This window comes from Centrocercus urophasianus, unplaced genomic scaffold (assembly GCF_019232065.1).
Source record: "Centrocercus urophasianus isolate 14NV4802_14NV808 unplaced genomic scaffold, USGS_Curo_1.0 seq_25, whole genome shotgun sequence".
NCBI classification, from domain to species: Eukaryota; Metazoa; Chordata; class Aves; order Galliformes; family Phasianidae; genus Centrocercus; species Centrocercus urophasianus.
The window spans coordinates 3814774-3826245 of NW_024884811.1; the positions used below are offsets into that span (position 1 = coordinate 3814774).

Below are 11472 nucleotides of genomic sequence, written 5' to 3' on the forward strand. Positions count from 1 at the left end.
AAAGCCACATATAGTGGGCTTTTACAAACTTTGTACTGTGAGGGAAGGAGTCATTTTTCTTAAAGGAATTGTTTTCTAAATAGAATACTGCATGTAAGAAGAAAAAATCCATAAATGCTGTAATTCCCAAATTCTATTTCAACAGATATGAACCTGAGCCATAGTCACCTTTCAGTGCCAAATACTATCAATGATGTTCCACCTTGTATTGCACAGCTCCTGGATAATGAGGAAAGCTGGGACTTCAATATCTTTGAATTGGAAGCTGTTACAAATAAAAGGTACTTGAATCCTTTCTCTGGGTGTCCATGAAACTGTCACTGAGGTGCTGTAGCATGAAGTGCTCTACTCAGGAAAACTGAAGAAAGATATTGCAAGTCTGTGAGAGCTGTCTTCCTATTTTCTGTGCGCATGCATGTACATGTCCATACCACCTACAACATCTACAAGCAAAGCATGCATCAGCTTTAAGATATATGCACAGGCCACAGGAAGCTTTTTGCAGGCTGTTGTCTTCCCTGACTTCATCTCCGACCCTCCCAGGTTCAACTTCTGTTGAACTCCTACTTGTTTGTCTCCCCCCAGCTTTCTCAGGTCACACCATCACAGCCCAGTGTTCTTACGTTCTAGATGTCCCACCGATGCCCTCATTCCTGCTACTGTGCAGATGGTCGGGCTGCAAGCAAGCTGCTCCCCTCCATCGACTAAATCACCCTATGATTTTGTGAGCTGTGAGACAACTGTGGCTTTTGATTATAAGGACAGAAACTGGGCTGGAGGATAAGCCAGCGATAGGATCAAGAGCCTGAGATTGATGAATTGATTGTAATGATTGTAAGACGTAATCAATACAGTTTGCATATTGCCAACCTGATACATTCAGGAAGTAGGAATCTGTACCCATGGAGTGGTAAGATTATGTGAAACTCTAAGTTTTTGGCACTTTATCTTATTGTTTTTTAGACTTCGGGATGTGGCTGTGTTGAAATTGTGCTTTTTTCTCTTCAAAAGAAAATGTATTTTTGATTGATTGACAGATACTCAAAACACAAAGGAACAGAGCTTTTAAGCATTTTTATCTGAGTCTTCTTGAAGCCGAAGTTAAAATCTTAAGAATCGGTGAATCTGTAGTGGAACTGTGCCACTTTGCAAAACACATCAAATCTGAAAGAAGATGTAACCATTTGAAACCTAATTGATTAGGCTTTATAGAGGTTCAGGTGCGCAATAAAGGTGCTTAATATTCCCCCCACCTTTTATTGTTAAGGTCTTGGTTTCTTTGACAGAAACGTCATTCTTTAGAAGTACTTACATTACAGCAGTGCTATTTTCTGTTGTTGTTTTCTAGGCCACTAGTATATTTAGGCTTAAAAGTTTTTGGCCGGTTTGGGGTCCCTGAGTTTTTGAACTGCTCAGAAGCCACACTGCGAGCATGGCTGCAGGTGATGGAAGCCAACTACCACTCCTCCAATGCATACCACAACTCCACGCACGCTGCGGACGTCCTGCATGCTACTGCCTTCTTTCTGGGAAAGGAGAGAGTTAAGGTAAAACTGTTGCCAGGAGCTAGGAGTTGGGTATGCTTGCTCAGGTGCCACACTGAACTGCCATTTTATGTGCATCATTCAAAGTCATTTGTTTACTCAAATAATGGTCCGGGATCCATAAAGTTACTCTGCCCTCGAAATCTTTTCCTGTGATGCCTGCAGGCCCACACAGTTTATCTGAAGTCTGTTGATAGGAGGAAGGAATTTATACTTATAACTAGTGACAGTAAAGGAAAAAAAAATCTTTTCTATTATTAACTGACTGTTGGTTCTTTGTAAAGCTTTGCAGAACATACAAGGTCTGTAGGAGTACTGTTAGTATAGAGCCATTCAGAGAGATGTGCAAAGTGGAAGTGTGCACAAGAGGATGTTGTTAGGTGACAATACAGTAAAATGTAAATTAATAAAGTAGGGTTTGGGCAAGGATAGAGGACTTTGGAGAAGATAACCAGTGTGCACAGTGAGTGAGAAATGACTGCAAGGAGGTGCGTCCCTGCGCTCGAGCTTAAGGTTGTATATTTGTGAGTACACAGAAATGATTATAAATTATTTTGTCGTAATTTTTGTGCCATGTCATGATCTCTCTCTCATCTGTAGGGAAGCCTTGGCCACTTAGATGAAGTGGCTGCATTGATAGCAGCCACCATTCATGATGTAGATCACCCTGGACGGACCAACTCTTTCCTCTGCAATGCAGGCAGTGAATTAGCTGTCCTTTACAATGATACTGCTGTGCTAGAGAGCCATCACACAGCACTGGCATTTCAGCTGACAGCTAAGGACAGCAAATGCAACATTTTCAAGAATATTGATAGGTGGGTCTGCTGGAGTAGGGCAGTATGTCTGCATGGGTTTGTTGTTTGGGGTTTTCAGTCTGGGGCAGATAAGAACCTAACTTTTGAACCAGGAAATGTAATTTGAATGGAGACACTGATAACTAACCTTTTCAGAATCCCAAGTAAACATTATTCTAAAATAGGTTTTGATTCCTCCACCCCCTGTGCTCTGCATTTTGTCGCACCATATGTTTTGTATTATTTGGAAGCACATGGGTATTTGGTAATCCTTGATGGACTGCAGTGGCATGGTGCAGCTGGCAGGCCCTTCAAACCCTGCACCTTCCATAGCCATGAAAGCATCAGCTCATGTGGGTGAGCAGCTCATGTGGGTGAGCTGTGTTTTCAACAGTCTGGGAAGGGACAAGGGAAGGACAAGGTTCTGTCTGGCAGGACTGTGAGCAAGAACTACTTTTGTTTCCTAGAAATCACTATCGGACATTGCGCCAGGCCATTATTGATATGGTTCTGGCAACAGAGATGACAAAGCACTTTGAACACGTGAACAAATTTGTGAACAGCATCAACAAGCCAATGGCATCTGAGGAGACCACCTCACATGTAAGTGTCTGCATGACTTTGCACCTTTCGGCATTTCAGTGAAATTTCTCCAACACAACATAAGGTATCATTTCATTCACACTGAATGAACTTGCCTGAAGGACACAACTGGAATTGTGATCTCACACTTCAATGTATGAAAAAATACGTCCTTAAATTTTCTGTGCATGTCTGGACACTGCATTTAGCTTACTTCTATTTTATAAGCCTTGCTCTCAAAGCTGTTTTGTGATCCCGGGACATGGAAGTAGATGCTTTTGTAATGCAAAAAAAAAAAAACAACACCTGTGCCTACAATCCTGCCTCTCAGCAGAGGGACCTCTCTAAGCCTAGGGCTCTAACTGAGGAAACTGCAGTTTTGTTCCTGTGCAATCAGGAGTCTTCAAGCCTTGAAGAACAACTGTTGCTTGCTGACATCTCTCCACCCCAGCCCCATTTCTGATTTCATCAAAAGCAATCTGGGCCATTTTTCTTGTCAATTCATGCACATTAATGCTCCACAGCCAGCCCAGGCCTATTTCATGCGTTATCTATGTGTTTACTAGCTCAGGCCCCTCTTTGCCTTCATTTGTTGCCTCTTGAGGTTGAACATTGTCTGACATGGTTCGCCTGGCAGTGTAACTCACTTAAACAAAGATCATCTTATCACCACTTGGTGAAAGAAGCATTTAATTAGAAATGGGAATAAGTAATAAGGTAAAGTTCAGTTATATTAAAAAATTAAAATAGCTTCCATTACTTCCCCATAACTCAACTTTTTCTTCCATAAACTGTTATGGATGCAGAAACCAATCAGGGCTGGTGAGGTTTATGACTTCAGAATGACTTCAACTGGCCTGCCTGTAAGGACCACTGAGCTCCATTCTCCCAGCAGACTGAGCTGGAAATCACAAATGCATCTGAATTTCATTGGCTTTGTGTACCCTTTGTACTGTTAGTCCCTAGCGCTTCCAAGCTCTGGAGGGCTCACTGGATGTGGCACTGCGTCTGACTTTGCCTGATGCATCTGTGCTGCCAGAACTCACAGGCACAGGACAATGGTTAAACACCACAGAGGTCTCCATCACTGTTCTGCATTGTGCTGCCATCACACCACCTAAGCAGAGCTTTTCACAGGCTTCTTCTCATGGGATAGGCCAGCCAAGACAGCAGCGATTCCACCTTACATCAATGCACACAGGACAATAATGCCTTGCTTAGCAGAATCAGCCACTTTCAGATTTCTCTGCCTGTGCTTAAAACATGTGCGAGACAGCAAATTGCTCCAACTTCTGAAAAATTCCAATTTCTGAAAAGCTCTCTGAGTTGGCAAAGGGGAATTGGCACTCTCAGATAGCACTGCATGTCTCCCTTTGGCAGAACAGATGTATTTCTCCACCTCCTTCCTTAAGAAATGTCCACGTTCTGGCATCCCTGTCTGTAGGATTGGTTCACAAGTCCCATTGAAACCGCAGTGTTTCCAAGCTCCAAATGCAGTCCTGAGAATCTTACTTCTGTTACATTAATGCATCTGTTCTAACAGTTCCTAAACAGCTTTATGTATGCTTGCTGTATTTCCTATTCCAATCACCACAGCTTACCTTTAGAAAACATGCTGTTTTGTTTTGTTTTGCTTTTTTTTTTAATTCAGCCTCCTTTATCTTATCTAGCTTTTTAAAAACATACTTGAGTTAGAAGCAATACAAGTGTAGCAAAAGCCAGACATCTTAGAGATTTGGTTTTTTTCCCTAGTGTAGGTTGTTCTGTTCCTTATTTTTAGTGGTGGCTCTCTTAATCTTTTTCATCTTGAACAGCAGTGTACAAGCAGGTCTAATCTAGCAGCTCTTTGCTGGGCTGCCCATGCTGAAAAAATTAACTGCTAAGCATAAAGTTAAAAGATTAATGCTGAATTGGCAACTGCAAAGTATCTGCCCATAAACCACGAAGACATTAACTTAGCAGTGGTGGTAAAAAGTATTTATGTTCAATTTTTGACTCAGAGTTGAATTTAGCAGTGAAGGGAGACCATAATTACACAAATGTATTATTTTGAGTATAGCATTAATGCCATGTCGAGCTGACGTAGAGGCTTCTTATTACTCAGTAAGGAACATAAGATACCTGTGCCCTTCTAATCTATTCAGGACCCAGAAGATGATGTCACAGCAGACATTTCACAAATGCTCAGTTCCCTTCATTCATTCTCCACAGACTTCAGTGGACACTTCAGTATGTGGCTGCCTTGTAAAAGCAGAGACTGTCTGCCCTCAGTCTGCTACTACTCCATTCTCCTACTGTTAATCTCCTAGATTAGGTGAGGTTCAAATTTAGCAGGTACCAAAGACAAAGCCTAAGGTACAAAGTCCAGCACAAAAAGGGGCAAGTGTCATCAAAAACACAGTGGAACTGAGTGGCATACACTTGCTTTTCTGCCTCTAAAAGAAATTGTGCAAATCAAATCACTCCTCTGTGCCTGCCTCACTTTAATTTGTGAATTAAATCAGAACACATCCACCTGTATGAAGCAGTCTCCTCCCATCAGAGCCCCCAAACTCTGAACACAGCAGTGACAATGTTTTGTCAGCTTGCTGTAGATGGATGACTCCCTGCTCCAATCCAGTTCCCAAAAGGCAAGGGTGACCTACCCTAGCTAACAGAGCCTCTATTTATTTCACAAAATACATTATTTCTGCAAACCTCCCAGACTACTACCAGTGGTGCTGCTACCATCAGCTACTCTGCAAGGCTGCTGTTGTCAGACATTGCTTTCTCCTCTGACTTCCTGGTACTCTGCATGGAGGGAGAAAGCACCAGGCTGGGTACCTACCTGCCACATAAGCACTGCTAATAATGATACATTTACTCCTAGCAGGGATGCTGGCCATCAGTATTTATAATCAACTCTCTGTTACAGAGTGAAGGCAGTGACTGTGAATGTACAGCCAACATGAAGAACTTTCCAGATAACCAAACACTGATCAAGCGTATGATGATTAAATGTGCAGATGTAGCAAATCCATGTCGTCCCCTAGAACTATGTATTGAATGGGCAGGGAGGATTTCAGAGGAATATTTTGCACAGGTATGTACATTTTTATCACTGGATTACTATCCTGTGTAAGAAGGCGGCTATTAGCACTGTTGTTCCAGTGGAATCTGTCTGGCATCACCACGGACCCTACAGTAGTTTTCTCCCCATTCATGAGAAGAATTCACTCTAAAGTTAGTTCATTTGTTTCTTCTGAAGCTTGTGGTACAGAATGGCAGAAAGGCTTTATACATCATACTTTCTCCATCTAACAGAAACCAAGTTACTTGATTAACTTCAGTAAATTTATTTGTCTAACATTCAATCATCGTCGCCGTTCTAGCTTCTGGTCCCAGTCAATACCTGCCCTGAACAGAGCATGACGAGCAATTCCATGCCTGACGAACCCTTCAGCTGAATCTGATGCTGACACTTTCTCTTCTGAGATGGTACCTGAAGGATCATTACCATAGGCAGAGGATGGGGCAGGCCAGTATACAGGCACATGGGCATAAAAATGCTTAAATTGCATGGGATCCCTAAGAACTAAACTGGAAGCCCAATTTCCTTTCTTAATACTTCATGTTTTTAACACAAACAGAAGTGTCTTTGCAGTGAAACACTCTTTAGGTTTTGTATTTTGAGTAAGTGTTTTCTTAGCTTTTATTTGCTGCTAATGGCATGGAAACCTACAGCTTGGAATAGAGAGACAGAAGGATAGATGGACGTCCTAGCATGCCTGCCATGCAAATTCAGAGCATAAAGACAATAGTTGTTACTGGGAGGAAAGAATATTAGTGAATAGGACCTGTTAATTTTATTTTAATCCTCCTGAATACATTTGATTGTTTTCAGAGCAAGATCAAGGATTGCTTTGAGGTGCATCTCTCAAGCCTCCACGGTAGCATACTAGCAGGCAAGCTAGTTTTAAATTGCCAATCTTGGGCAGTAGCAAGCCTACAGCAGTATAAGGTGTTGAGAACTGCTCTCCTTTTCATTCACTTCATCTGGTAATCTTGGGGCTGCTTTGCTGCCAAGTCCAGTATTCAGTTCTGACAAAAGTACTTCACTTGTGTGTTACAATTGTGATTGGGCTGGTTGGCTCCACCACCACACTAAGAACAACACAGTCAGCCCTCTTACATTTATGGGCAGTTAAAGGGCATATTCTGACTTCTGTTTAACACGAGAGAAGCAAAGTTCAGCAGCAACATCCCTCTTACTTAAAAGATAAATGTTTTGGAACAGCAGACATAGCTGTGGAAGAGTTCAAATCTGTTCTTTGCTAAGGGACTCTGAAACTCCATTTTCCATTTTTAACTGGTGTGCCCCAATCACGAGATTACAGTGTTCTGTCTTACTTGAGCTAAGAACAGTCACAGCACCCCAGCAGCAGCACTTGCGGGTGGAAGAGATGTTAATTTTAGTCCCTGTTCCAGAGGAAGTAAAGCACAGGAAGTTCACCTTTGGGGTTCAAACTTTTGTCTGAAGCCTCCCACTGCAATTCACTTAGTCCCAGGGACCTGGGACTGGCCTTTGCTCTTCCAACAGGAAAGGCAGGAAAGCTGCAGAGGCTAACTGGTGTTTCATTTTCTTAGACAGATGAAGAGAAGAGACAGGGTCTCCCTGTTGTGATGCCAGTATTTGATAGAAATACCTGCAGCATTCCCAAGTCTCAGATTTCCTTCATTGATTATTTTATAACAGACATGTTCGATGCATGGGATGGTAAGTAGTTCTCCATCTTTTTCCTGGCTCTGAGGCAGCAATTTGTACAGATTAAAAAGAATAATCTCAAACTAGCCATTAGTCTGTTTTTCCACAGGGGCAGCACAGTATTTAGTATACAGCCTTCAGTCTGCAGTACAGCTTGATGTTGAATTTGGTTTCTGTCACCATGCAGTGTGAACTTCCCATTTCACAAAAGCTGAGTACTTACCAATTATGTAAAGAGAGAAGGAATAGTAGCTTAAATCTAAGTTCTTCTATCTAGGTCTTTTTTCCTGAAAAGCAGAAACCAACATCAAAGTATTTGCATGATAGGAATAAATGGCTAAACTCCTTATAAACTAAGAAAGGGGTTCACTTGAAGGAGAAAGACTGAAAAAAATCTTTCCCTGTTAGCATTAACTTACAAGAGATAGGAGAATGCTGGTTTTAGACAAGGCTGGGCTGTTCTGCTGTACTTTTTGTACACGTAGCAAAATTGTTCCTCTGTTTCAGCATTTGCACACCTGCCTGTTTTGATGCAACACTTGGCCAATAACTACAAACACTGGAAAATGCTGGATGAGTTAAAATGCAAGAGTCTCAGGCTTCCATCAGAAAACAACAACTGACACTAAAACAAGAAAAACAGACCTCCCAATCTACCAGTTCCACTGTGAATTGCTTACTAACTTGGATACAACGGGGATAGTGTTTCCTTTCAAGTGAAACTAGACTGTTTGTGAAGAACAAAGTATTTTATCTACCATTTTTAAGCTTCTCTGAATTCCACACAAAAATATTTTCAAAAAGGCCATAAACAAGTGCACTTTGGAAATATCATTTTATGGCAGATAAGGTACTTCCAAAACTAATTTCTAGTAACAAATATAAATCTGTCGAATCTTGAATCAAATGCAACTGTATCCGCTAACACTTCACACAGCTGTTTCTCAGAAACAGGTAATCTAGTCACCAGGAAAATAGTAAGTTGAAAAACAACTATAAACACTTCTCAGTTACCTAGCATAAATTTGCTCCAATTCTGCCAATGTTCTTTAGCTCTTTCAACCACAGCTGTAGAGAGAGCATGCACAGTAGAACAAGTAAACCTCAAGAAACTGGGCACACTAAAAACAAACCCAGCACCGTTAAAAGCAAAACTTTCATTACAGACAATATAAACCTGCCCTTCCTTTTCTATATAAGAAGTGAAATTCCCGTAAATGGGTTATACAGCGGAGGAAAATAAGCAAGTTCTGTGTAATTGGTGCCATCCACATTTTTCTTTGCCATCTTAGATGTTAACATGTGACACTTTGTCAAGTTTTACATATAAACCATTGTGGCAGTTGATTGACATCTCTTTTTATAATGTGATGGTTGTACATGGTCATCAATTTTATTAAACTGATCTAAGCTTTATGACAAGCCATATATTATGCTACATACTTATCAGATGAACCTTCACCTCTAAAAAAAAAGTTTCCAGGTTATAATTTATAACAGCATTAACAGTTTGTACTGCTTCTTCCTTCCTAACAAAATGCTGCTTTGTTTGGTCATGTAAACAAAAAAAACAAAAAAACCCCACAACATTCCAAAAGTTGTAAATAAGTCAGAAAGCAGACATAGTTTTTCATTGGTTTTAAATACGAAATTTATGCTAAAGCTTCCTAAGCACAAATGTGTATTTTTGTACATCTCATTTTAACCACATGCAGACCATGAACATGAGTTCAGATTTTAGACTGTTCTCCGATTATTCAGTTAAAAATGGCAGAACTGCTGATTTTTAAACACTTTGCACTGCGGGCAAAAGCATCAAATCAGTGACTTGAGTTGAAATGAAGGGTCTCAAGGCAGACTCTTTTCCACACCCTTACACTGTATCTACAACTGAACTAAGAAAGAAATACAAGGAGCTTAGATAGCTGTGGAAGAAAAGTGACCGTGATTGTTTACTGCAGGTAGCTTATGTAATGTGCCAACCTTTTTTGTATGTTTTGTACCAGGTCTGGAAAACAAAATGAAACATTCATAAAATGTATGTGCAGAAAAAAATGTATATAAGGTATATTTTTGTTAGAATTGTAATAGAATCATACTTTTGGTTGCTATGTGTTAAAATGCTGCACTGTGTACATTTGAAGAATGGTGTTTCTGGTGAAAGATATAAGAAATAATGAATATATATGCAACATTTTTTCAATGGATTTTTATTCAGATGAGTTGAACCTCTGTTTTTTATACAGTAAACTGCTTTTACCATTCCTTTATCTAGAACTAGTGCTCTCAGTGGTTGTATCTTAACTATTCCAATGACTGAATGCTCACTGCAGCATGCATTAGAGAAAAGAATTTAAACTTCCAAAACTTTGTCCTCTTAATTTATTAAATGCTGTAAGATCATACTGCGTAACTGTAAGACCATAACCATGTAAAACATTTCAATTCAGTACTGTCATAGCTCTGTCACACAAAGAGGAATGTCAATGGTAGAAGGGATGTAAGAAATAAAAGTTCAGTCTCAGTACCTGACTTAAAGCATTAATGTGAAATATTTGTTGCCACATCCTGTGTATTTTTTTACCCAAAGTAAAGAAGTAACTCATGTGGAGTATTACTCCTCTGTAAGAGTAGAAGAAACAAGCATGAATTGATCTTTATGTACCACTTTTGTCAGACTCCTACCTGTCCCAGTGACTAAGTCTGTTGCTTCATACTGTTATCAGTACATACATGCTTAAATTGCCTCTTTTCTCTGTATCGATATTAAGGCTATTTCTGACAAAGACATTTACTTTCACAAGAACATACAGAATTCTGCTTTACTGAGATCTGGAAATAGAAATTTAAAAGGAATCATAAAAACAATGAAACGCCCGTTGCCCTCCAAACTTTTCACCAGCTTTGCAGCCCTCCTTTGGACACTCTCCTTATCTTGTGTGATTACAATGGCATCCAGTGCAGGAGGTGAGGCCACAGAGCACAGAGCAGAGTGGCACAACCCCTCGCCTCGCTCACTGGGCCTGGTGCACTCCAGGGTGCAGCTGGCCCTTGGGCTGCCTGAGCACAATGGGGAAAAAGAGCCAAAGAGGAACTTCCTCTCCCACTTTGTACGTCAGTTGTACGGATTGCAACACTTACTGAGGAACGCTATCTGAAACAGTGCATTAGAGACTAATGAGCAGATGAGGCTAACATGCTTTCATCCTCACATGTGTAGTAACACATACCCAAAAACATGCTGTAACCATCTGTAATCCAATCTCTTTCCCTCCCATAGGATGGCCATCTCAAGAAAAAAACATGCAGTTCAAGATTTAAAGCTGACTTCACCTTCCTGAATATAAAGGGAAACATTACTCAACAATTTCTCCATTTTCTTTTTGTTTTTTAATGCCATTTGGGGTTCTAAATTCAACAGACTCACAAAAGCAGGGAAAAATACAGCCTAAAATGTTATTGTTCTCTGCTCTCCCTTATGTTGAGACTTAAAAAGGCAATGTTTGTCTTTTGGGTGTTACAGGAAATGCGTGTATCCATGAGAGCTGGGGAAAGCAAATCTAAGTTTCTTCAGCTCCTCCTAGGAAGTTGGAGTGCCTCCTCTTGCTTTTGCTCTGGTCAGGATCCACTTGGCTCTGTTCTAATTACTTATACTGCAGCTGCTGGACTTCAAACCTGGACTTAAGCCACTGGAGTCTACAGTACTGAAAACAGTTAACTCACTGATTCAAAACGAAGCAATGGCATTGGAAAGTTCCAGAAGACGTATCCTGAGCTGTTTTGAGTGCTGGGTCTGAGGAGCAGA

The 11472-nt window shown here is 40.6% G+C and overlaps 1 protein-coding gene across 1 annotated transcript in view; it reads left to right on the forward strand.

The window, feature by feature from the left end:
* Positions 1–8290, forward strand: part of PDE8B (phosphodiesterase 8B) — a 68321-nt gene extending 60031 nt beyond the window's left edge. The window contains exons 16-22 of the mRNA XM_042825707.1: positions 146–281; positions 1349–1547; positions 2145–2362; positions 2809–2944; positions 5838–6005; positions 7550–7679; positions 8175–8290. Coding sequence (XP_042681641.1) covers positions 146–281; positions 1349–1547; positions 2145–2362; positions 2809–2944; positions 5838–6005; positions 7550–7679; positions 8175–8290 — 1103 coding nt within the window. The remainder of the gene's footprint in view (positions 1–145; positions 282–1348; positions 1548–2144; positions 2363–2808; positions 2945–5837; positions 6006–7549; positions 7680–8174) is intronic.
* The last annotated feature ends 3182 nt before the right edge of the window (positions 8291–11472 follow it).